General features: G+C 42.0%; 1 protein-coding gene across 1 annotated transcript in view; it reads right to left on the reverse strand.

The window, feature by feature from the left end:
- JPH1 (junctophilin 1) overlaps positions 1–27,508 on the reverse strand; it is a 78,266-nt gene that overhangs the window by 20,629 nt on the left and 30,129 nt on the right. The window contains exons 4-6 of the mRNA XM_006880474.1: positions 24,471–24,522; positions 22,947–22,966; positions 10,893–10,941 (exon numbers count right to left, since the gene is read on the reverse strand). Coding sequence (XP_006880536.1) covers positions 10,893–10,941; positions 22,947–22,966; positions 24,471–24,522 — 121 coding nt within the window. The remainder of the gene's footprint in view (positions 1–10,892; positions 10,942–22,946; positions 22,967–24,470; positions 24,523–27,508) is intronic.

Here is a 27,508-nt window from a genome sequence, read left to right on the forward strand (position 1 = left end):
ATGCTAAACAGGAAATAGATAATGGACAAACAGATTAATCTTTCTACACATAAATTCTGGAAGCACAGCATGAGTGGAGCTTCAGATTTTTATTTCTAACTCTTTTTGCCTTGTTCCTTCCTGTAATAAACTTCCCACTGAACGCACCACCCTTCCTCAGGGCTCCACAGGAGCAGGCAAAACCACATTCAAATCTGTCACCTGGGCTCTCTCTGTTCAAGAGCTTTGGCAGCCTGGACCTGGTTACAAGAAGCAGAAAAGGAACCCATTCTAAGTTTGTTTTCATGACCAGTTTTGTGTCTACTAACACTGTCCTGACAACTAGTTAGCATAGGAATGCTTATAATTTTAATTGCATTATGTACAATTCCAGGCTCCTTTCAGAGAAAGCCTGTTATTACAAGGTTCTTAGATAATTCAATTCTTGGGTTAAAAAGGGCTCCCATGCGTGGAAAATGCAATTGTCATGGTGTTGCCCTTGACTCTTGAGGGGAAATCATTAAAACTGGCTTTCAACAACTACATTTACTTTTAAAAATAATAGCACAGCACATTTTATTTCGGTTATCTGATATCCTTCCAAGCCTCTGAGTGTATCCACTGGTCTCCTGTTTTCTGGAAATGTATGCAGGACTGAGATTTACCTTGTCGAGTCAGACCACTGGGTATCCCACCTGTTGCTACTACTCTAGCCTTCAACATCTACCTTAAACCCTCGCTTTCCCATCCCTTAGACATCTCTTGGCAAAGAGCCCTGCTCCCTGGCATTTGCCACTTGTTCTGGGCTATTTTAATTCTGGATGAGTTGTGGTAGTAGGCTATATTTAAATTGCCCTGCCCTGTGAAGAAACACGGCAAATGCACGTGGCTCCTTTTCCTTTTTTACATAATCCAATTGTGCCCTGGCTTTGAATCCTGCTTTGTGAGGTTTTCCAGCCTATATATTGCCTTCTCTTCCTCTTAGGAGTTTATATCCCATGGGCAGGTTGGCTATAGTCACCTGGAAAGGAGCGCCCATGGCAAGCGCCCAAAGCGTAGGCATTGAACATTTAAGAGTAAATTAAGAAACACGAACAATAATTGAAGGGTTTGGGCGGAAAAGAGGCCATTGGCTCCTGAGTGCTATCGTGGTATTTTTTTTAATGTTTTAAGATCAATTTCCAGATGAAATAGCAATTTCGTGGTATCGCACACATGTTCAAGGAACCCTTGTGGCATGCATGGTTAAGCATGAGTCGCTGAAATGAAGGTCTATGTCTTTAATCCACCATTCATCCAGTCCTCAGGAAAAGGGAAGGCAGTGAGCTTCTGTAAAAGATCTGCAGCCTTGGGAAAGCCTACAAGGCAGTTCTACTCTGTTCAACAGGGTAAGCTGCAGCTAATGATGGCAGTGGGTTGCTTTTTCTCCCTCACTCCCAAATATTTTCCTGAGAAAGTCTCAAAAGCAATTATACGCACATAAAAACGCAAGCTTCTCATTTCTTAAGTTTCTGAGCTATGTCTGTGTACATCTCAAGACCTTTGGTTTTGCCTGTTCCCCGTTCCCATGGCCCCCATCTACTGCCCTCAGTTATCTATTTCCTGCTCAACAGGGAATCCTTAGATGGTGTAAACGATGGACTATGCTTGGCTGCTGCTACCAAAAAGGCAGGCTGTTCGAGCCTACTAGGGGTGCTTTGGAAGAAATGTCAGATGATCTACTGCTGACATAACTCAGCTCTTAAAGACCTTGTGAAGCCCAGGTTTACTCTGACCCTGACAGGACTGCCCAGGGTGAGAGCCCACAACACCTGGTACTGCTGCTAGACAGATTTTAGAGGGAGTCATGCTGTTACCCTGGAAGAGAAAAATGGCCTCTAATCATGGAAAAGGAAATCAAGCATGATGAGTATATACAGCTCATAAACTCTTGAAGCGATCCTGAAACCGCAAGCGGCAATGAAGCAAGACATTAACTTTGTAGAAAGTTAACTTTTTTTGTGTGTACCAGCAAATCAGATCTGACTGGTACAGAAGGAGATTGCCCCTCCTTCCCCAGCAGAGCATCTGGTGGATTCAAACCATGCACCTCTGGGATTGCAGTGCAGCTTCTTGCCACTAGGCTACCAGAGCTCCCCTAAAAGTTAATTTTACAGAAATATTTTACAAGTCAAATACTTTTTGCCTAACAGTTTTTTTTATTTTAATTTTTTCACACTTTTCTCCCTGCCCACCCCTCCCCACCAGTTCGCTCCTGTCTCCGAAAAGAAAAAAATTTCCTTCATTGGTATACAATTCGCCCATCCCTTCCCCCCCACCCCCCACCCCGAGTACACTTCTCTATGCGACCTTAATTCTGGATTCCTGTGCTAACCATAATACTCAATCATATATCACCTCTAATCTAACAGTCTTAATGCGCATGAGGCTGGAACTCGTCTGCTCATTATGATGCAGTGAAATAAAAATCCAGGCCTGTTATAATCAGATCCATCTAGTAGGTCTCAAAAGCCAACGCAATGCCCTTGAGTCTGATTCAACGCATAGCTAACCCTCCACTGGGTTGCCCAGACTATGAACAGCACAGGACAAGGATGCCCACCTTTCCTCCCTCAGATCCACCAGTGGATTCAAACTGCCAGACAGGGGCCTTTGAGTTAGTGGCGCCGCTCTCTACAGGCAACACCAAGATCAAGACCAGAATTTCGGCCTATTTGGTTTGAAATGTTAAAATATGTCTTGTGTCAGCCAATTTTCTACCTGAATTCTGGCTGAATAAATGCCACCCTTTGTGCCTGGTGGCCTAGTGGGGAAGAAGTTGTGCTAACTCAAAGGATGTCATTTTACTCGACCCGCTTCTTCACAGGAGAAAGATGGGTTATCTCCCCCTTGTGATTTATAGCTGCTAAAAACCCTTTGGAGGGTGAGCTGTGAGTCTGTTCTGACTCCACGGCAATGACGAAGAAAATGAAACTGAATATCAAGGCAGAGGTAATAAAGAACAGCGTGAGCTTTTGTTATAGTATGTTGTTGATTACTGTCAAGATGAGCACGGCTCACAGGGACCCTATGAACAAAAGGCCTTAAGCCTTTCTAGAACTATTGTAATTTATCAAAGTTCATAGAGTTCCCAGAGGCATGTTGTTTAGGAAGTGGATGCCACTCCAAGAATAAGCATGAACACCTTAGAAATATTACGGTAAGAAAGTATTCACCTACATAAAACAAATCCTGTCATCGAGTCAGGATCAACTAACCGCTGACACCCCAGTGGATTTTCAGAGACTTTAAATCACAAGGGAAGAGACTGGCCATCTTTTGTAGAGCAGCTAATGCATTCAAACCACCAACCTTTGGGTTGGCAGTGTAACTCCTTACTCACTAGACCACCAGGGCTCTCTAGTCACCAACACAGACTAGGCAATTAGTATGAAACCACTTAGAAATAAATGCCTCTGACAAAAGAGAGGCCATTAGCAGACTGGTTACAAGCAATCAGGGCTATAGACTTCCACACTTATGTAAACAGCAGCAAAAGAAAGATGAAGAAAATGCCTCACAGATGTTTATTTTACTAGAATGTATAAAAGTGCTACTGAAAAGAAACGTGCTTTGATTATAACAAAAGCACAACTCAAAACAAATACCGGGCTATCATCCTTCCTTGCTCTATGTTTTCACCAAGCAAATTTTAACTTTCAATAAATGTCTTCTTCCCTGAACATTTTCTGGCTCAATGGGATTCAGGCAAAAAATTACTGAAGTATTATCTAATTTCCTCTCCCCACACCTTGCCTCAAGATAAAATAAGGTCGAAGCTCAAAGGCAGCGCGACATGAAACGTGACTGTTCCACCATGAACTATATACATAACCGTAGCTAGCAGTAACTCATGCATTTACAAGTTTGGGGGAAGAACCTGGCATGGAAATGCTGCCAAGACAGTGTAACTGGCTATTATCACAACAGATAACGGGAGCATAATGTCTCTATAGGAACTTCCAATCATTTAATGTAACTACTCTAACAGCCATCAGGGATTTCAGCATGTAACAAGTATGTGAGCAAGACTTTCTCCCATCCCTGCTCTCAGAACGTAGGTGACAGAGAGGTCACTGAGAGAATGTCTTTTCCTAGGAAGAAGGACAGAAGGAAACAGAGGCCAATCTCTTTTTCAAAATTTCAGTGATTATTATTAGCACTTTAAAAGACATAATCCTAACAACTTCCTACTTATTAATCTGTTATCTTTTGAGTCCCTGTAATTACTACGAAGGAAAAAACATATGTACCAATCACATATACACATATTCCACGTGTAAAAGAAACAAGAATTTAGGGGTCACTGTATCTGAGTTTTTGACCATGGATGGTATAAACAGTTAATGCACTCATTGCTACCAGAAAGGTTGGGGGTTCAATTCTACCCTGAGGTATCTGGGAAGAAAGGTCTGCTGATTACTTCTGACTCTATGGAGAAGGTCCACCATCTGGGATTCTCATGAGTCTTCAGGAGTCCAAATCAACTTGACAACAATGGTTTTCTTTTTTAATTTCTAACACGACAGAACAGCACATCAGAGAACTGCCTGAGATTCAGGCTGGATTTAGAAGAGGCCATGGCAGTAGGGATATTATAGCTAATGTCAGATGGGTATTGGCTGACAGCAGAGGATACCAGAGGAATGTCCATCTGTGTTTCATTGACTATGCAAAGGCATTTTGACTGTGTGGATCGCAACACACTGTGGCTGTTTCTGAGAACAGGAATTCCAGAACACTTGATCGTTCTAATGCGAAACCTATACTTGGACCAGGAGGCAGCCATCAGAATAGAGCAAGGCAACACTGTATGGTTCAAAATTGGGAAGGGTGTGCTTCACGGATATGTCCTAACTCCTTATCTTTTCAATCTATATGCGGAACAGATTATCCAGGAGGCTGGGCTCTATGATGAGAACTGTGGCATCAGGATTGGAGGTAGACTCAACAATCTGCATTATGCAGATGACACAATCCTGCTTGTTAAAACTGAGGAGGACCTGAAGTGCTTGCCACACAAGGTCAAGCCTTCAATACAGACTGAAGCTCAACATCCAGAAAACAAAGATTCTCACCACTGGGCCAACTGGCATCCTGATGATAGATAGTGAAGAGATTGAGATTGTTAACAGCTTTAGTTGGCTTGGTTCTACAATCAACACTCTTGGTACCAGCAGCCAGGAAATTAAAAAGACTAATTTCATCGGGAAAGTCTGCTGTCAGAGACTTCTCCAAAGTACTGAAGAGCAATGATGTCAGTCTGGAGACTAAGGTACATCTGATACAGGCATGGTCTTTGAAATTACTTGCTATGCATCAGAAGGCTGGACAATGACTAGGGACGATAGAAGGAGAGGTGATGCCTTTGAACTGTGGTGCTGGAGGAGAGTATTGAATATACCATGGACTGCTAGGAGAACAAACAAGTTCGTCCTGGAGAGGGTGAAGCCAGGCTGCTCCTTGGAGGCAAGGATTCTGAAGCTTCATCTAACATACTTTGGACATGTTGCAAGGTGGGACCAGTCCTTGGAGAGGGACAGTGAAGGAGAGGAAGACCCTCAATGAGATAGATTACTCACTGCGGCAATAGATGTGTCAGAGACAGTAAGACTGGCACAGGATAAAGCAGGGTTTAGGGCTGTTGTACACAGGGTCGCTATGAGTTGCAAGCAACTTGACGGTACATAAGAAGACAGACTAGATGAGGAGTTGAGAGACCTTATAGCACACTTCTTTAAGGATAAGGAAAGAAGTGATAACACTGGTTCAGAGCTGAGAGGGTATGAGCAAGGAGAAGCTGACCCTTCATTGAATTTTCAGAGGTAGTAAGTAAATTGCATGGAAGGTGACTGCCCATCTTTCTTACATAAGGGAGCTGCTAGATTTGAACTGAGTACTTTTGTGTTGATAGTCCAATTCTTTTACCACTGAGCCAGCAGAGATAGTGAGTGACAAGTGCTAATTTCAAAGAAGGTTCCAACTGTGCATGCATTCACCGTTTAGAAGAGGCAGGCTTTCCCTCTGCTGGTCTTTCTTTTAACCCCATCTGTGAATGCGTGGCTTCCTACCTCTTCCAGATTACTAAAAGATGCACACACTCTTGTATATATGAAGCCCTAACTATTCCTATATGAGGATCCTCCTCCTTTTTTGTATGGATTAATACCTGTATGTAACGGTCTTTTAGGCAAACAAAATTCTGAGTTTAGAAAAAAAAAATATCATCTCACATAAGCGACTGTTAGTGGCACTTGCTTTTCAATTCTTTTGTGCCACGACTAGGGAGCTACCAGGTTGAAGCATCTTGTAAAATGTGAAGCTGTTGCCAGCATTGCTGCCTTCCACTGGCATTTTGGCGGGTGACACGTGCCAAACCCTCTCTATTGGGCATTTGACGCCCTTGGTGGTGGCATATGAAGCCTTCTGCCTGCCAGGCCACCCCGGGGCCACATTTGCTGTCCCATCCCGGTCCCTGCTGTGATCCTGCCATCTGGAGGTGCTGACTCTTCCCTACATATCCACTGCCCTCGGCATGTCCTTAGAGGTCGCAGCATTCTCACTCGGTACTGAAAACCTGGATACCACCTCATCTACAACAAAAAAAGCCCTGCAGGATAAATATAGTCTTTGGATCAGATTAACAAAATGAAAATTTAACAGTCTCCCAAGATTGCCCATATAGATGTGAACACATTATTCAGGACACAGAGACTTCAAAGGGAAAAATCATTTCTTTGAAATTTTAGAAGAACTGTAAAGTCTCTTTCAGTTTGTTTAATTGACTCCTGAAGTCATTAAAAGGACAAGTTCTAGAACCAGGCTACATGGACATGAAGCTATTACCACGGACTAGCAGGATGCACTAGCAATCCAAAGGTATATAGTTTGAATCTGTCAGCAGCTCCACGGGAGAAAGATGGTCAGTCTCCTCCCGTGATATTTACGGCCTCTGAAAACCAATGAAGCATCAGCTTTGAGTTAGAGTGACTCAACTGTACTTAACAGGTAAGCAGCGTGCAAAGCAGGACAGGTTAGTTTCTTTATGTGGTAGTTTATTTATCTGTGAAATGGAACAGTGATAGAGATTATCTCAAATGATTACTGTAGATATACTACATAGTTAGCCCAAAGAGCAGATAACGCAGATGAAGCCTAGCATAGGAACCCCAAAACACAAACCACCTTCCCTTGAGTTGATTATGATGTACTGTGACCCCATGAACAGATACATTCCACAGCAGCTGCATGGTTGCAATGTTTCCAAAGTAGACTGCCAGCCCTTTCTTCTGAGGCATTTCTGGTAGACCAAACCACCAATCAAGGGACTCAGTAGATAACAAGTGCTCCATAAATGCTAGCAGTTACCAGCACTGTTGTTGTTATGTGCCATCAAGTCACTTGCAACCCATAACGACCCTATGCACAGCAGCTCTGAAGCCTGCCCTGTCCTGAGCCAGTCTAATTCTGCCACACCAAGCCCCACTGCCCAAGTTACTGTATCAATCCATCTTATCTGGGGGCTTCCTCTCTTGTTCTGCCCCTCCATTTTTCCACGCATGATGTCCTTCTCCAAGGACTGTGCTCTCCTGGCCATTTCCCAAAGTGTGTGAGATGAAGCTTCAAAATCCTAGCCTCCAAGGAGAAATTTGGTTTCACCATCTCCAAGACAGACCTATTTGTTTTCTAGGTAGTCTATGGTATGTTTAAGACTCTTCTCCAGCACCACAACTCAAAGGTATCGATTCTTCTTCTGTCATACTTAGTCATCGTCCAGCTTTCTGATGCATAAAAAGGAACTGAAAAGACCATAGCCAGGATCAGGCCTTGGTCTCTACATGACATCGTTGCTCTTCAGTACTCTAGAGAAGTCCCTGACAGTCGAGTTTTCCAATGTAATTAATTTTTTTATTCCCTGACTGCTGGTGCCAAGAGTGCTAACTATGGAGCAAAGCAAGCTATAATTGTTAGCAACCTCAATTTATTTTCCCCTCTATCATGGTGCTGCCATTACAACTGAAGGTAATAGTTATCCATTTAATGAACCCAAAATATATTAAATGTTTAAAAAGAATATATTCACATGATTCAACAAACTATAAAAATAAAAATACTGTGTAAAGTCTCCCGCTCATTTCTGGCTCACATTCACCTGAGTGCTAATGCAGCAACCAGTGTCACTGTTTTCCCAAAGTTTAAATACATATGAAAATAAAACAGTAAAACTTCTATCCCTCTTTTTCTTTTAAAAGAAGCAACTGTATATAGCATGGCTGGGCGGGGAGAGAAGTGCAGCAATGAATGAATGGAAATCCAAAATCTCTGTAAATGCTCATTAAAATTATTTTTTAAAAAAAGCACAAGCAGAGAACTGACCAAGCAGAGAATAAGGCAACATAGTGAGCCAAACGATTTTGTACCTTTGAGACATAATCACCTGTAGGAGGCAGCAGTGAGGATAACGACCTACACGTGTCTTAGAAACACAATCGCCTGCAGGTCAGCACACAGGTGATAGGCTGTCATTTGGGTCCTCATCCTGCCATGTGGACTGTGCTACCCACTCAAAAAGCACTGGAGACTCAGTGTTGGTCCTGCCAATGGGTCTACTGTGACGTACAAAGAGAAATGCATGCAATAGTTTTGTAAATGGTGACGCATACACACACACACCATACACACAGAGTTAATAGCAGTTAGAAGGCTACTGCAACCCCTAAGGCTACTCCTTCTATGGTGCACACAACAGTATGTGGCACTGAGTCCCCATTTCTGACTCTTGTCTTGCCAGACAATTCTCCATCTAGAGTCATAGAGTGATTTTTCCATGAGGAAGAAAGCTCTGAGATGGGATGAGCTCTGTGCCTTAGATTTACCTTTCTGAGCTTTTCTAATGTAAACCAAGGATATTTAAGAGCAGATTTAAAATTTTATAAGCAGTCATTTTGTCTGGCACGAGGCTCAAAGTTTGAAGATAAATGAGTGGTAGCTGGGAGGGATTAGAGGACGGTCCACAGGTTTTCAGGCTGGTTCCCCTTCCTCGGACACACACACGCATGTCTAAACCTCTGCAGGCCTGGCTCCCGGGCATCAGATCCCCGACACAGGCTGAGGCTTGGCCGCCGCTTCCTTCAGTCTGAGCACTGGCTGAGTAGAAGCCCTGCACAGGTATTTAAAGGATTTAGATTCCATCACTGTTTTTTACTACTGCTGACCAGGACAAAATTCAAACTCATTGCTGTTGAACTGGAACCAACTCGTCCCTGATCCTTCAGTAGGGTTTTGGAGGCTATAAATGGGAGGAGATGGGAAGCTTTAAGGGGAGGAGAGGACTGTGTTTTTACCTACAATGCCACTGGTGGATTTGAACTATAAGAGAGGTGCCAACTTTGGGTTGGCAGTGCAACTCTCAACAGTCTGTGCTCTGACCAAAGACCTCTACATGCTGTGGCATTTTAGATGTTTCATCTGTAAATAATGTAGAGGGTTAGTGGAAGAAAGCAAGCCCCTCAACGAGATGGACTGACCACAGTGACTGTGATAGCATGGGCTTGTGCAAGGTGAGGGTCATCAGGATGGTGCAAGATAGGGCAAGGTTTCGATTTGGGGTTCACAGGGTCGCTGGGAGTCACAGTGGACTCTATAGCACCTAACGGCGACATCTGTAAAAGTAAAGACACTCAACTTACTGAGAGAAAGACTGCAGATCTGAATTCATACGGAGATATTTTGGAAGCAAGGCACACCGAACATACTTTAAAAACCCCAGGAAACACTATTCTACTCTGACACACAAGTTCGTACTCACTCTGGAGTCTGGTTTACGATTAGAACTAGTAAAATTTGATATATTCTCTACCTACCATATAAAAACTCAAGAAAAATCGTGTGTGTTCTCACTTGGGGGTTAGCAACCACCATGTCTGACTTGCCGTCGACAGCTCAAATATGAGAACTCCTGAGGAACACAATTCAAAAATCACCCCAAAGAGTTCTAAAGTTCCTTTCAACTTACACAGCCAATAACTGTGGTAGCTACACTTTTAATTCTGCAGAACATTATTTATTATAAATAACTAAGACCTATTATCTGTTTTCTTTTCAAGTAATGATAGTCTTCCTAATAAGTATGATGAACTATTTTGCTTTATAAAATATATTAAGGGAGTTCTGGTGGCCGAGTGGCAAGAAGCTGCGTTGCAATCCGGAAGGCATGCAGTTCTAATCCACCAGCTCCTCTGCAGGAGGATAGGCAATCTCCTCCCACGCAATTAACTACCTCTGAAAACCTACTGGAGGGTCAGCTCTAAGTCTGTTTGGACTTGATCGTACAGAACAACAGCAGCAAAATATATAAAGTTAAGATATGACAGATTAAATAGGAGAGGGGATAATATCCATCCAAAACTTCTCTATACACAAATAAGGAATCCTAAAGAATCATACTCATACAGCAAGAATTATATATATATATATAAACAAACCCCAAACAAACCCAATACAAACCAAGTCACATATTGTCTAAAAATGTAGGTAAAAAACCTAAAGCAATAGGTGTTTATGCAGATGAACATACACATAAAGCTCTAGGATTCACAGCTGATTGTTTTAATAAGCAGGTCTCAAATACCAGCCATACAATTGTTTGTTCTCATATCTGTTGCAAAAATACATACTACATTTGCCAATATGACTTGTTTTTTAAAGACTCTAAATAAAACCGGAATTATTACTAATTATTGCAATGGCATATTGCACAAGAAACTGAGAAAGATCTCAAAGATGAGAGTTCGAACTCATTTATATAGTTTAGGAAGCTGAGGCATGGAGTCGTTAAGGCTATACCCCTCCACCACAGATAAAACCACAAGCACAGCCATGTACACTCGCGTGCGCGCGCGCACTGTCTCTCTCTCTCTCTCTCTCTCCCTTCTCCCTCCCATAAAAATGCAAACGGTTTTAATTTTCATGACTCCAGCCTCCAGAATTCCAACATTCTGTCCTTCCATGTTGACAGCCTGGTGAGCAGCTTGATAACAGTGCCACAGAGAATGCAAAGTACATATATTCTAACAGGCTGAGCAAAAGAGGTTTCACTGTACCAGCCATGAGATGGTGACAAGCTGGGGGCCTTGTTACCCCGGGACTGTAAGAAAGAACTCACCCCAAGCAGGGATGTCTGTCACATCTGACTCACACAAATGGGTTTCTCTTTAGCAGGGCAGATAGAGATTTCTTAAATGTTTGCTCTAAATTTTCAATTAAATTACCGATTCTTTCACCTTTCTTATGAGTAAGAAAGCATACTGCAGATGGGAAGGGGATAATCACAATGAAAAAAGGCGGATGTGCAACAATGAATGAATGGAAATCCAAAATTTAAAAAAAGACCATGGCCTAAATCAGGCTTAAAAAAAGGCAGACGACCAGGGAGGTGAAGAGGAAGGAAAAGTCAGCAAGGTGCTGCTGATTGCTATGGGTTTGAGGGCAAAGGCTGACTTGGCATATACTTACTATTAACTGTTTGGGAGTTCAATCTGCCAGGGAAAAGCTATGTAAAGTGCCTGAGAAACTTGAAAATTAAAAATGCTATATTTAGATAATGTGTGATAGGGCCCAGTGGGTAAATAGTTGCACTGCCAACTCAAAGGCAAGTGGTTCAAATCCACCAGCTGCTCTGTGAGAGAGACTGAAAACCTTCCATGTGATTTACAACCTCTGGAAAACCTACTGGAGCATCAGCTATGAATTGGTCTAACAACAGTGTATCAATCACAACAATAATGTGTAAAGGGAACCCTTGTGGCACAGTGGTGAAGCACTTAGTTACTAAGTGGAAAAGGTCTGAGGTCCTAACCCACCAGCCTTCCCAGCCATGGGAGAACGCTGTGGCTGTCTGCTCCTACAAATGAGTCTCGGCCACTCAGCAGAGCAATTCTGCTCTCCAGGGTTGCTGCCAAGTCAGAATCAACTTGGTACCCATGGTTGGGTTTTTGATAAAGTGTGTATAAGCATAAGTTAATAACACAAATATTTGTCGTGATTGAGTCAATTCTGAACCACAGATATTATGCAGAACAGAGACTGTAAATCTTTACAGCTGCAGATTATCACATTTTTCTCCTGTGGACAGGCTGGTGAATTTGAACACAGAGCAGCTGAGGGCTTCAACACTACATCATCAGAGTTCCTACAAAATGCTGCCTTGTGATGAGGTGAGGTGGCATAGTGTTTATGTGTTGGAGTCCAACTGAAAAGTCAGTGATTTTGAAACCTCTACCTATTACACAGAAGTAAGAGAAAAAAACCGAAACCTAAACAAAAAACCATGAAGAAGTCTACATCAAGTTTTATAGTCTCTGAAATCTGAGGGTTGTCACGAGTTGGAATTACTGAATCACATTGAGGGCAGTGGGGCTTTTGGGGGGGGGCAGAGGTACTTTCTGAACTTTATGGAACTTTGCTAAACATTTATGTACCAATTTATTCTTGGTTAAAAAACCCTGCCACCACCCTGCAAGCTTACTATTCTATTTTATGCATAAAGAAACATCCTCAAACAAGCAGTGATATGTTCAAAGTTTACATTAGTAAATAGCAGAGTTAGGACTAAGCTCAGCATATTTAATTAAAAGGTCCACACTGTTTCCTTCAATATGTTGTCCATCATGCCATAATGTATGTCATGAGGGGAAAAGTGCAATCTTATGGTGTCTGTTTGCTTTGGGTTTAAATAATAAACACAACCCTGATAAATTCATCATTCAGATTAAGGTGGTTTTTTTTGTCATTCTGTGAGCTCTAGATAAAACCAGCACTGCTAAACCAATCATTCTTAAGAGCTCTGCTCCTGGATCAGAATGTTACAGTGGTCACTTGAGCATTTGTAGGGCTTGTCTTAATATAGGAGGGCCAAAAATTCCCCTAATCCATCAGCGAGTCAACTTGTTTAGGAGAGCTGAAAATACTAAGTGGACAGATGTATTTACCCAATTATTTCAGCTGAACAGATCCAGCCTTAGTTTCCAGCACATCAAAATAACTCCATTTTTTCTTTAGAACAAGTGTCTATGGGCACTGTTTTAAGTCAAGTGTGATAACAACCTGTTTCTGAAAGTTGGTAAAAAAGATGCTAGATGTCCCACTAGTTGCTGGGATTCTAAGGCCATGCTTTGGCCTCACCACTGTGCAAGCCGGCCTCATTCTTGTCTGTCCTGTGTGGTCAGCCTGACCTCATTCATTCCACACTTACCCCTCACATTCATACTTCAATGACCTTAGGTCAATGGTTAAATCTTCTTTAACACAGTTGGATTTCCCCCTCCTACATCCTGTCCTTTTCTTATAACTACTGATGCCACCCACCACCAGCCTTTCCCATCGCATGAGAGCCTGGCACCAGGAATCTTTGACATTGTAACAGATGGAGGATGAGGAGAGGGTACACAGAAATTCCCAAACCGGCTCTTCAAAGTTATTTAATCCAATTTGAAGGTGAGAGACTTTCTTAATGGTCCATCATAAAAAAATGAAACAAAACTATAAAAAAATCAGAAAACTGAAAAACCAGTTGTCACTGAGCTGATTCTGACTCATGGTGACCCAGTGGAGTGAAGAACTGCAACAGGATGTTCAAAGCCGGGGCCTTCTGGAAGCAGGTAGCGAGGCTCGTCTAAATAACTAAGGTGGATCTGAACCACCAACCTTTCTGCTAGCAGTCAAGGGTCTAACCTTTTATGCCAACGAGTAACATCTCATATAATTCATTTACTCTTTTCAATTTCCCCAAGAAGAGACTTCTGGAATTATGCGAATCTTACTTATCAAGCAGTCAAATTTAAGAGGTTAAATTATTTGTCTAAGACAAGAGTCAAGACAATGTTTCACATTCTATTTGGTGAGTAATAGGAGCTCTGGTGGCCTAATGGCAAACTGTGCTACAATCCCAAAGGCAAGCAGTTCGAATCTGCCAGCTGCAATTCTGGAGAAGGATAGACAATCTTTCTGTGTGATTAACGGCCTCTGAAAACCTGCTGGAGGGCCAGCTATGGGTTAGTTCTGATTCTATGGTACATAATATTAACAACAGGGTCTTAAAAAGTTGTAAGCAGCTATCTAAGGTGTAACTGTTGGTCCCTTACTGTCCAAAGCAAAAATAGGGAATAAAAAGACAAATAGTGGGTATAGTACTGTTACAAGGTGGGGACTGTAATCTACAGCATAAAACAAAAGGACAAGTGGTTGGATGGAAAACCAATCTAAAGTAAATTTTCACTTAAATGTAAATGAAAAGTTTTTTAAAAAGACCTGGGACTGACTTGAGAGGAAGTGCTCTTCCATTCTTCAATAAAAATAATCAGAGTGCGAAGATCAATTCCCCTTTTGTGCTTACAAGCCTAGACTCTTCTGCCAAATTGTGACTATTAAAGACCTGAAGGTGTGTGACTATTTTATTCTACAATGGAAGACCCAGGGGCTATCTTTCTAACCACAGAACTGTACTGTATACTCTATCAGAAAGTTTTAGGTTTTTTTCTGTCCCATTAGGACAAGAATATTTTAAATGAAACATTTTACAATGTACACATTTGAATTTAAACCAATACTGTAATTTTTTATTAAGTTACCACATCTTTTCCCACAGGACCTGATGGGTTTGAACCACCAAACTTTGGATTAGCAGTCAGTCTGTACTACAGAGGGAGCTCTGGGAGGCCTACTGTCAAGAAGCTGCACTGCAATCCCAGAGGTATACAGTTCAAATCCACCAGATGCTCTGCTGGAGAAGGAGGGGCAATCTCCTCCTGTACCAGTTAGATCTGATTTGACGGTACATACACACACACTAAAAATAATTAAATGCTGTACTACCAAGGCTCTTTACATGTAAAACATTATCACTCAAAAACTCACTGCCACAGAGTTGTAAACAATGCATAGCTGACCCTCTATGGGGTTTCTGAGGCTGAAATTACATGGGAGGAGATGGAGGGCTGTTGTGGCCCGATAGAGGGCTGATATGACTCAATGCAGGGCCATTATGTCCCGATGGAGGGCTGTAATGAACTCAATGAAGGGCTGTTATTCTTGGAGGGTTGAAATGTACTGATTGAGAGGGCTGCCCTTCATCAGGTTGCTAACAGCCCTCTATTGGATCTTAACAGCCCTCCATCGGCACCAGATGAAGGGCTGTAATGACCCGATGGAGGGCTGTTATGGACCCAAGGGAGAGCTGTTGTAGCCCCAAAGGAGGGATGTTCTGACCCAGTGGGGGGCTGCTAAGAACCAGAACCGACTCGACGGCAGTGGGCTTTGGTTTTATACACAGTGAAAGGCTTTATATGCAGTGGATGGTTTATAAACAGTGGAAGGATACACCACAAACTCAGATCATAGCCTTTTTCCCAATTGTTAAAGAATTTTTTATCCTCAGGTTATTTTATTTTACAGTGGTCTACTCAACAGCTGTGCTGTCAACCCAATGGCCGGCAGTTCAAATCCACCAGCGGTAATGAGGGAGCAAGATGGGAAATCTCCTTCCATGTGATTTATAGCCTCTGAAAGCTGCTGGAAGGTCAGTTATGAGTTGGTTCTGACTTGATGGCACTAAGCAACAAACAACAACAACAACAACAACAATAATAAACTGGAGTCCTCCAATGACACAAATGGTTGAGGCCTGCCTTAAATGCTGGGGGTAAGAGTCCATTCAGAGGTGCCTCAGAAGGAAGGCCTGGTGTTTTACTCCAGAAGTCATACTCGAGACAACCCCATGGTACATGTTCTAGTCTGAGACACACGGATTCAACTCCCTGGCAAATTGATATGAATGTGGGAGTGTGAGTCTGGGCAACTTCTATAGGGAGCACAAGTAAAGCATCTCTGCCCCTCCACTCTGAATATTTGAGGTGAACCCTTGGATTTATTCCTATAAAAGATGCTTTATTTTCTTTCTATAAATATAAAAAGGGCTGGCATAATATAAACACTTCAGAGCCCAGAAACCATGGAAATGAAAGAACAGAGGCCACGTTATGATTAAATGTTTGCTTCCCCCTCTCCTTCTTCCTAGGTGTGGCAGTGACTGCTGATGTCCTTGCTTTGGACCCCAGCCTCCCAGAGTTGCCCTGTCTCAAGCCTCAGCCCAGTCAGCGAGGCGCTGCGGTGGCTGGGGAAAAAGCTGCTGGGAGCCAGGGGTGGTGAATGAACTCCTAAACAAACTCTCCACTGACACATCACTAAAAATAAGTATGCTTACATGCATAACACATTTTTGGAACAGTAAGTTGAATGCTCTCCCTCAGCCTCTCGAGAGGCTTACACTTCTTATTCTGCGTTAGAGGCACATAAAACGCAGGTGTGACAACCGAGCTTAGAGATAGTAACTTTTGATGTGAGAAATACAGCTCTGCTGAGAAATTAAGGACACACTGAGTGGATGGACTAGCGGCTACCGTGTATCAGCTTCTCCTGCGTATTCCTGTCAAATGCTGATAAGGCTCACTGGAGCATTGCCTTATTTAGTCAGACTTCTCTGCTCAAACACCGGTGCACAGTGACAACTGCGCATGCTATTACGGGTCTTTCTCCTTTCAGTCATCTGCTGACACACCAATTAAAAAAAAGTGTCTCCATTATTTAAACAGCCTTCTGTCTTTATTATCACCAATTTTTCAAAGAATAATGCTAATGACACTAAAAATAAACCTGGACATATTTACTTGGCAAAAGAATTCTCGTAAGAAACATTAATCATTAAAGACCCAGTTTGGAAGACTGTTTTGTCTCTCTCAACATTAAATTATGACGCTCTATATTATTACCCTAATTGGGTTGGTTAAACTATTATTTTAATAGACCAGAATAGTTGCTATTTCAAACATTGGAAAATCCCCCTAAAACAACAGCTATTATGGTATGGAAAGAGAATCTGCTATTAGTAATCAATGGTTTAAATCTGACTCTGCCATTCATTGCGCCAATACACAAAAATCTCACAAATGTATTTTTTTTAAAACAACGATCTACATTCAAATTATTTTCTACAAGAAGTCCAGCATAGGGGTCAATCTTAATAGGCTTAGGGAACGAGGACATTTTTTTTATGCACTACCATGGGACGAGCTTATACTATTATAATACTGACAAATAAAAAACCCCAACAAACCAGGATATGGAAGTGTGGACTGTGAGTTACAATCCTTTAACTGCAATGTCAAAATCTTAAAAGCTTTATTTTTTTGCTTTTTTTAAAACCAAAATTTTCTCTTTATAAGCTTAGCACCAAAACTTATTGGACAGTAACACTTTAATGAAATTGACATGATGCTACTTCGGGCTCTTATTTATCTGACAGTGTGAATATTTGTGTCTCACTGGAAAATTAATGTGTTTGATTACAGAGAGCTGCTTCAGACCCTCTCCCCACAATGGGGAAGTATCAGGTAGCGTATGGTACATACGCCATATTATTTTTCTAAATAGCAGTAAGTTTTGTATTCTCAAGTATATCTGGACCCAAGTTGCTGGATGAGCACATATGTGAACTTGTGGTGCACAAGTGTCAATGCGAAAAGGGGAAAGCATGTATTATGTACATGAATAAATAAGGACTTTATGAAAATACCAATAACATTGGTGCTTTCAGGAAGAACTCGGTGGTTGGACTCAGGAAAGGATGAGAGATTCAGCCTACACAGTTCACACCAATTCAACTTGTCCTTTCATACACAGGAAATGCAGTAAAAATTACTGTGTGAGCTAAAAAGTACACTTGTTCCTGAAATGTTAAGGAAAAATGTTATCTACTGGTTGTGATGAGACAAAAAGACCTAACAGTTAAATTCTTTAAAAACTATGCAGCCACTAAATTTGAACCATACTAAAATGTATCCATTCAAAAAGTAAAGATGCTACTAAATTAAAACCATGTTAAGATGCATCAGTTTAAATAGTAAAGGTGAGTAAACTGCCAACTCACATCAGTTAGAAACATGGTAAACTGGTCTACTTAAAAACACATTTTAATAGAGAAGGCGATGCATCAAACCCAGTGTTGGAAGATTGAGATCAGACCACCTTAGTCACCATGACTTTGAAGTTTCTCTAGACTCATTACAGCATGCCCGGGTTTTTCTAATGCTGCCTTCCCTTCCTTTAGAACACTGCTTACAGTTCATTTCTTCAATGAAGCTTTCATCTCCCTAGTACATCTGTGGTTCCTTTGACTGTGACTGTAACTAAAATTTACATAAGTGACCAGATGTGTATTTATCATTTTTGTCCTACCTTCCCAGCTACAGTAGAGATTCATGAAAGTTGGGATAGTGTAATCTGGCTTTAAAAATTTCCTTGGCAGAGTGTTTCTTACACTGGAGGCTAATTATATGGTTTGTAATTACATGGTATACATATACATACACATATATACGTATATGTATGTGTGTGTATACATGTGTGTATATGTGTGTACACACACACACACACACACACACACACTCTGAACGGTGTTCCTAATGAGCCTTTTAGGGTCTACTCAAATAGTAGGTGATAAATATTTGCTAAGCTGATTTGAGTCAATAAAACAAAATCACTTCCCAAAGGCTTGATAAAATGAAATTTTTAAAAGATCAAACAAGCTTTTGCAGATTCATATTGTCCCTGTAGTCACTACTATATACATATAAGATAAAGCCTGTGCTGACAGGGAGCTTAGTGAACTTCAATTCCCTTATGCCGCAGAAACCAAGTTACAACTCAATGGTCTTCTCCATTCCAAACAGAAAGAGGGAAGACTTTCTGTAATTTAAAATTGCATTTATCCCCTAAAGTGCAAAAGAGGATATTTATTAGCTGTGAAAAGACAGAGAACCTGAATCAAAACCTTTAAAACTTATGTGCTACTAAACTTAAAACAACTCAAATTCTTAATATTTTCTTAGAATCCTTGAAATCACTTAAAAAGAAATTTTTAAAAGACTGCTAAATTACACTCATGGTACATATTCTATTTAATTCAGATTCTTTTTATGGCAGAAAGCAAAGACTAGGATGACGTGAAATTCCACTCAATGAAGTAATATGTCCTTCTGACTAAATTTCTTCGTGTCCACTGTTTTGGTGTGAGTAATGAATGCTTGCATCCAAAACCATAATAAACAAAAAATTATCTTTTCCACCTGGGAAATGAATCTTATTAAAGAATTTTACTTTTAAACCCTGCCTATACAGCCAAAGAGGTAACTCGTGGTTCCTGTGATGCTGAAGTCTGTGACAGTGATGTGCCAATCGTGGTAACGGGTACCCATGGTGGACAGTGTTGGCTGGAGCTTCCCGACTAAATCAAGCCTGGAAGCAGGAGCGGCATCCACTTCCGAAATGGCTTGCCTCAGGAAACTCTATGTATGAACAGTGCTCAGGCCATTTGTTCATAGGGTCACTATGATTCGTCTACAACTCGATGGCATTAAACAGTCAAAATGCAAAGTTGAAATACAGCTGGACTGGCCGTCAAGTTGTCTTTCAGGCACTGCTATTCATGGAGTGAGGATGGTTTTTACCTAATATTCTGCTGCTTGGCAAACATGAACCCAACTGTGTATTCAGGGAGTAGACAAGCTACCAGAGGAGGCTGCTGTTTAACTCAGAAACAAACACAGCCAAAGAAGCACAACTTTAAAAACCACAAGGCCCATTCAACCAAGCAGCCTTCAATGAGAGGAAAATGTATTTGCAGCCAGGATACTTTTTGTAAGTAGTAGAGCATCAGGAAAGGAGAGGAAGATCTTCAAAAGGATGGACTGACAACAGGGACTGTAACAAGTTTGCAGCTAACACTGCAAACGTGGCTTAGGATAGGGCAGCATTTAGCTCTGCTGAGACTGGGCTTCTGTAAGGTGTAAATGGCCTGATGACACCTATTTTCTAAAGAGAAGGAAGAACTGGTTAGAAATGATTTTCATTTCTTTAGAGGAAAGGACTATGGCAGCTCATAAAATGGTGGCCATGGCAAAAACACTATCCACACATAGATGTGGCACTAGCGATAGTCCAGTCCTACTTAGAGTAAGACCAACAAAAACACGAGGAGGTCAAAAGATTTAATGAAAACCAAAGCTGGGATTGTTAAAGCTGGTGGGGGGGGGGCGCGCAATGACCTCAAAGGTATTTACATAATTAGAAATTTACCATAATCATGAAATTTAGATAGTGCAACAGGAATCTGTTCTCCTCAGTCGGCCAGAACGGAATAACTACAAGATGCTCCCCACTACACGACTTAACTGTTTCCACCCCACATTTGCTTTTGTCCTCTTTTTCTGTGCTCAGAACACCATCTATTCTGATTTTTTGCCCAGATCCTTCTAATACTTCAACGTCAGCTCACAAATACCTCCTTCGTAGTAATGTCTCTCCTCATGTTCCTACCTAGAAAAAGCTGCCGCTTTTAAACTTCATCTAATCCAGGCCATGGTCTTCATAATCACTTGCTATGCCTCAGAAAGCTGGACAATGACTAGGGATGACAGAAGAATTGATGCCTTTGAGCTGAGTGTTGGAGAAGAGTATTGAATATACCATAGACTGCTAAGAGAACAAACAGGTTCGTCTTGGAAAGGATGAGAGCAGGTCGCTCCTTGGAGGCAAGGATTCTGAAGCTCCATCTGACATACTCTGGGTATATTGCAAGGACTCATCCTTGGAGAGGGACAGCACAGGAGGATAAGACCCTCGATGAGACGGACTGACTCAGAATGGAGTAATGAGGGTAGGTGTGGCGGAGACAATTAAGGTTGGCTCAGGACAGAGCAGGTTTCAGAGCTGTTGTACAAACGGTCGCTATGAGTCGCAAAAGATTTGACAGCACATAACAACAATGCTTAAACACGATTCTGAAAAAGCTTAAATGATTACTCATCACCTGGTATCTCAGTGACTGGGTCTAGTCAGCCTCTAAAGAACCAGCTGCCTAAGAGTCAGGCCTCCGACTCACTTCTGAATGCTTAGTGTTTACTTACAGAAACACCAATGAGAATTTACTGTAACAAAAGGGATTGGTCTAGGTCTTCCACAAACTGTCATACTACACATGGCATGTGGGTGGGTGCTGACTTCCAGTTCCCTATTTTTCTTTAATTCTGTTATCATTTCTGCAGGATGCAAATTTACCCAATTATATATTGAAAAAAGACTAGTTGCAGTTATTTTCCAAAACCCTAAAGAGTCAGTTAGAAAAGGATATAATGGAGATGTTGAAATAATCTTAAAATAGATATTTCATGCTGTTGCCTTCTTTAAAATAGCAAAGCAACAAGAATTTTCTAAGCAAATAAAAAAGTAATAAAATATTGCTACAAATGAAAATTCTATCAACCTACAACGTAGGTTAGAATCCTAACTCTTACTCTTGTGGCCAAGGAACTCCAGGTGGCTAGTTCGCAATGGAACGTGCTAACCCAAAGGGCACAGCTCTCTGACAGTCTGAATCCACTAGTGGCACCAAAGGAAAAGGATGGGTAATTTCCTCCCATGCAATTTACAAACTTGAGTCAATCTTGACTCAAGGGCAATGACTGCACATGTGGCTATCAACCCATTTGGTGATGGGGTGTTTTTGTGGGTTGTTAACGAAGCCCTATCGCCTGGGTCAGTCAGGCATTGCTGTTGAGTCCGAAGTGACTCGTAAGTGACCCTCCAGCGGTTTTCAGAAGCTGTAAATTGTACCAGAGGAACCTGCCCGTTGTTTTCTGATGGAGCCACTGGTGGAGACCAGCAGAGAGGTACAGCCTTTTGGCTGGCAGCACTTGTCTCTACAGGCCAGGCAGAGTGCCTATAGCAAAGCAAGGTGGGCCCTAAACCTACTAATTTCTGAGTGATAAAGAGCTGCACCAATGCGGAGACAAGCAAGCACAAATGGAAGAAGAAAGAGGCCATGACATCACAGGTTAACATCACCAAGGAACTGGGGGTCTCGAGGGCTAAAGGGGCTGTGCCAGTATCCCCTCCCCAAGCTGACAGGGAGAGCCTTCTCCTGAAGCTGGGGCTCTGCTTGCAGATGCCTAACCTCCTAAGTGGTCAGAAAATAAACTCTGTTCTTTAAAGCCACCCACTTGTGATATTTCTGATACAGCAGCACTAGGAAACTAAGACAAGTATATATATAACATAAAGTTTTGCCTTTTTATCCATTTGTAAGAGTACAATTCAGTGACATTACAACGTGCTAGCATCATCATTACCCAGGTTTAAGTTTTTCACCACCCCTATCAAACTCAAAGCCCCTTACTTAGTTACAGTTCTCTTCCCTGTACCACTTCCTAAGCATGTAATTAATAAACCGTTCTCCTTTTAAATATGCCAATTCTAGGTATTTCGTATATGAGGCATCAGAGAATATTTATCCTTTTGTGTCTGACTTCCTTCTCAGGTTCTTCTCATAGTATGTACCAGAAGATCACATGTCTTTATGAATAGGTCATACTTCAAGTTAACTATTTCTTCTGACAGGAAGACTTGAGGGGGTATGGGAAACAAGAAATGAAAGCACACAGGGGAGGCTATTAGGTTGAAAAGGAACGTCCAATCAAGTCCTATTTAGCTGGGCAAGATGCAGGACAAAGACACAGGTGTTCAGCTCGGAGCTATTTAAACTTCCACAGCAGATGAAACAAAGAATCAGGCTGTTTTGAGCCTCAAACAGGAACGCACCATCACCAACTGTCTTTTATAAGCGCAGTTTGTACACACCCTTTGCGAACTTCAAACAGAGGTGTGGTTAGGTACACTGTAAGCTGGGGTTTTCCTTAACGTTCGTTTGCCATGTACTATGAGAAAACCACTTACCCTACTTGAGGATTTGCTTGAGAATCTTTAGAATGCTGTTTCTCAGAGCCTTAAGAATGCTAACGAACCTCCACTAAATCAATAACTGAACAGGTCTATTAACTGGCTTTCACAAAAGCCTTGAGCAGATAATGACAAAAATGTCTCCAAGGCTAATTACAATATATGCTTGTAGCTGCTGAGTTGATGCTCTGCATCCCACGTATAAGACTTTCAGAGCTATGACCTTTCAGAAGCAGATTTCCAGGTTTCTCCTCTGAGGTGCCTCTGGGAGGCTTTGAACATGCTAACCTAGCTTTAGGCTGCTTAAGCCTTTATGCTGACCCAACAAGCACTTTCCTTTGTGCCCCCAGTAACCCACACACATACACAGCGCTAACTCGGGCTAGGCACAGTTTCAAACATTTATACACACAACCCTGTGAAAAGGACTAATATCTACCCATCATTCCCATTTTACAGATGAGGAAATTGAGGCTTGGAGAGTCAACATCATTTGCTTGACTTCAGCAAGCTAGTTCATACAGCCAAGTTTGGCGGCCTCTCTAGCTCTGGAGTCTACACCACTACACCAGAAGGTGGAAAAGATTTTAAAACATCATTTCCAAAGACCCTTTGGGCTGAACCAGGCAGTCACTCTCATGATTTACTTGAAGAGGTAAATGTATGCTTCCCTTCTATAACCCTTTATAACTACGGCCTAAATTTACTTCTTCCTTGATTCTGGCACTGATTAACTGGATCAGAGGTGACCTGCAAGCTTCTCCCAGGACCAGACAGATTAAAAGAGGGAAGAGCATTTTATCAGAGCTGGAAACTACAGAACAGAGCCAGCCACATACCACCACCCATAAGCTATTTCTGCCAGAAACAGGATAGCGTGACCCAATTGTCAGAAGCTGCTGGGGGCCAAAGGACAAGCACCTCCCAATCTGTGAGCCGGCAATTAATGAGGAGGACTCCTTTCTGGCTCACAGATCTGGGCGCTCCTCTGCTGCATGGTGGGCGGTCCTCAAGCTGTGTGGATTTCTCAGATCCAGTTTCCAAACACAGTGCAGGCCTCATCTGGTCTGTACTAGGGGAGGGGTGGTAGCCCTGCAAATTTGAGGATGCTTTCAGATGCAGAGTCAGAGATGCACTGGGCCCAAACAGCCACAAGATGAGAGGCACTGTAGCTGGAAGGGGAATTTCATAAAAACGCTGTCAAGCCCTAGGCATGTAGACTTAGCTAAAACCTGACATCATCTCACTGAAGACATGAGTTCTTTAACTCCCAAAGCTCCTCATCCTCGCCACCCCTCCCAGGACACTGAGTGATTAAACTGATGAAGACTTAATCTTATTCACCTCGCTGCTTAAGTTCTAAGGGAAGCATTTGAATGCTGTCCAGGTAAGCATGGAGAGGAGCCAAGCCGAATCCGGCCACGGTGCATGAAATAGGGCAAACAGCAGGCCTCGGAGCACCTGCCCTGATTCACGGACGGCTAAGCAGAGCGAGCTAGCATGAACTCCTTGCGAAAATTCTCCGCAGACCTTTCCTCCTCCAACAATTCCTCCTGTTCTCCAAAACAAGCTTCCTTTCAGGAGCTGCTCCCACACAGTGCCTGAACTTCACGCAGCTGGGTTAGTTCGAGCTCCACCACTAGTTGTTTCCTTATCCATCTCCACTGCTCAGTTCTCAGGCACCTGAGGACAGGACCATGTCATTTCTGCTTGGCTTCCCCTCAGGGCACCTACCAGACAGCTTCACATAGAACATGTAGTTAGGAAGCGTTTACTAAAATGATCATATTTTAAAAATGATCACATTTTCTCACACGACACATTTCATAACCTCTTTCCCCTAAATAACATTTATTATTAAGTGTGTCCTATTCTTGGCACTTCAAATCCATTAGCTTGTTTAACCTTCACAATAATCCTGCAGAGCAGTTACTACTCTTCTTATTTCCATGTTGCAGATGAAAGACAGTGGGATGTGGATGTAGGTTAAGACACCTGAAGTAGTCACAACCTTGTCAGCGGTGACACGGGGATTTGAACTCGGAATGTCTGCTGCACATCATGTCTTTCTACACACTAACTCCAAGCACTGCCCCTCATGCTTTGTAACTTCATGAACATAAACCACAAGAACATTTTGGCACAAAAGATCTTTGTCCTCCATGCTTTCTCACAGCATTTCCTCTCCTTGGAAATCTGTCTCTTTCTATTTCTGTTGATTATGATTCTTTTCAACACCTGCTTGAAAGACACACCCATCAAAGATTTTTTCCAGGTAGTTGGGCCCCCTTTCTTATACACTGTGCTATGTTTGCTCTATCACAACTCCTATCATATGATACTTGATATTTTCTTTCTTCTCTTGCCTGTCCTAGAATATAAGCATCCTGAGTTTAAAGGCTGTTTCTTCACAATATTTACCATGAAAGTATTTAACAACTACTGGTTGTAGAGTACTGAACACACCATAGACTGCTAGAACAAACAGGGTTGTCCTAGAGAGGGTGAAACCAGGCTGCTCCTTGGAGGCAAGGATTCTGAAGTTCTGTCTGACATACTTTAGGAATGCTGAAAGGAGGGACAAATCCTTGGAGAGGGACATCATGCTTGGGAGGATGGAGGGACAGCACAGGAAAGGAAGACTCTGGAGGAGATGCATTTGACACAAAGACTTGGGTAGGTGTGTCAGAGACAAGGTTGGCACAAGATAGAGAAGAGCTCAGAGCTGTTGTACATAGGGTCTCTATAAGTCGCAAACAACTTGACAGCACATGACAACTGGTTTTATTGGTTTACTGAGGACACATTTATTGCTTCTTTGAGCACTCATTTGTCAGCTTGCCAAACTCTGGTGAATTTAAGTTCCCATGGTGCTGGAAGCTATGCCATAAATATTTTAAATATCAGTGTGGTCATCCACAGAGAAGTTTTAGTGGAGCTCCTAGATTATGACAGAAAGGCTTGGTGATCTATTTCCAAAAATCAATGAGAATCCCATGAACAAGAGAATATTCTCCAGTAGAGTGCCAGTAGATGAACAAGCCAGTTAAGTTATAGAGTGTTCAAAATATACACAACAATGGACTTGACCATACCATGGTGCAGGACTGGGCCACATTCACATTCTGTCATACAGAATATATAAACGTGTAGTGCTGAACTGAGAGTTGAACTACACAGCATATTCTAAATCTTGAAGAAAAATATCAATTCAAAGATGACTGATTCATTCGAATCAAACACTTAGATTAAAAAACACGGCAGGTTCCACACAAGGTATACAATGATAGGATTCCTTCCATTCACTGGAGAAGCTGGTAAGTTAACCCCACCTCAGGGTGATCTCGTGTGTGTCTGGGTAGACCTGTGCTCTACAATTATTTCAATGGTTGGGTTATTTTTGTTTAATAGCTTACCAAGCCTTTCTTCTAAAGCACTTGTGGATGGATTTGATGTGAGTAGCTAAGCGTGTCGATTATTTGTACCATCCAGAGACTTCATTAGCCAGTACACAATACATTATTAATATGCATAAAGTAGGCCACGGAAGTCTAAATACAAACTATTAATGACCTCTTACTTCCTTTCCTACTGTTAGTGATTATCACTTTCTTTCCTAGTGCAGTGTAATTAAACATTTTATTCTGCATGTAACTCCCAGAGTTCTTATTAAAATGACTCCAGCTATTTAGCATGCTTCATTATTATAACAAACTCTGAGTAGCTCTGTACAGCTTTAAAATGCATTATTTCACTATAAGTTCTGGGAGCTCTTGTGGTCTGGTGGCAAGAAGCTGTGCTGCAATCCTGAAGGTATGTAGTTCGAGTCCACCAGCTGCTCTCAGGGAGAAAGATGTGCAATCTCCTGTGCGATTCAACGCCCCTGAAAACCGACTGGAGGGTCAGCTATTGATTGGTTCCGACTAAAGGTACACAACATCAGCTCAGACTTCTAAAAACGATCTAAAATTTAAATTAGTAGAGTTCCAGATTAACTGCAGAAATCCAAAAGGTGAGAGTGAATAGAAACAGGAAAATGAAGTGAAAACCCTCTCCTTTCAAAGAGCAGTGATATGGATGTTTCTTGCATGTCCTCAGCAGTGAAAACCTCATCACAAAAATCCTGATATGCCTAGTCCACTTTATATCCCTAACTACACATCACTAAGGAAGTTCTGATGGCGTAGTGGCAAGAAGCTGTGCTACAATCCCAAAGGCACACTGAGTCCACCGGCTGCTCTGCGGGACAAGAATGGGCAATCTCCTCTCATGTAATTAACTGCCCCTGAAAACACAATGGAGGGTCAGCTAAGGGTTGGTTCCAACATAATAGTACACAACAACAACATATGTCTATCCCTTGGTGTTGTTATGTGCCGTCGAGTCGTTTGCAACTCATAGCGACCCTATGTACAACAGCCCTAAACCGTGCTCTATCCTGTGCCAATCTCATTGCCACAATAATGAAGAGCAAAGAAAATGATCGGCTAACAAACACATGAAGAAATGCTCAAAATCCCTAGCCCTAAGAGAGATGCAAATTAAAACAACTATGAGATATCATTTCACCCCAGTCAAAATAGCAAAATTTAACAGAACAGCAAGCAACAAATGCTGGCGAGGTTGTGGAGAAACTGGAACCCTG

This window comes from Elephantulus edwardii, unplaced genomic scaffold, assembly GCF_000299155.1.
Source record: "Elephantulus edwardii isolate Elephantulus edwardi_28Jun2011 unplaced genomic scaffold, EleEdw1.0 scaffold00008, whole genome shotgun sequence".
NCBI lineage: Eukaryota > Metazoa > Chordata > Mammalia > Macroscelidea > Macroscelididae > Elephantulus > Elephantulus edwardii.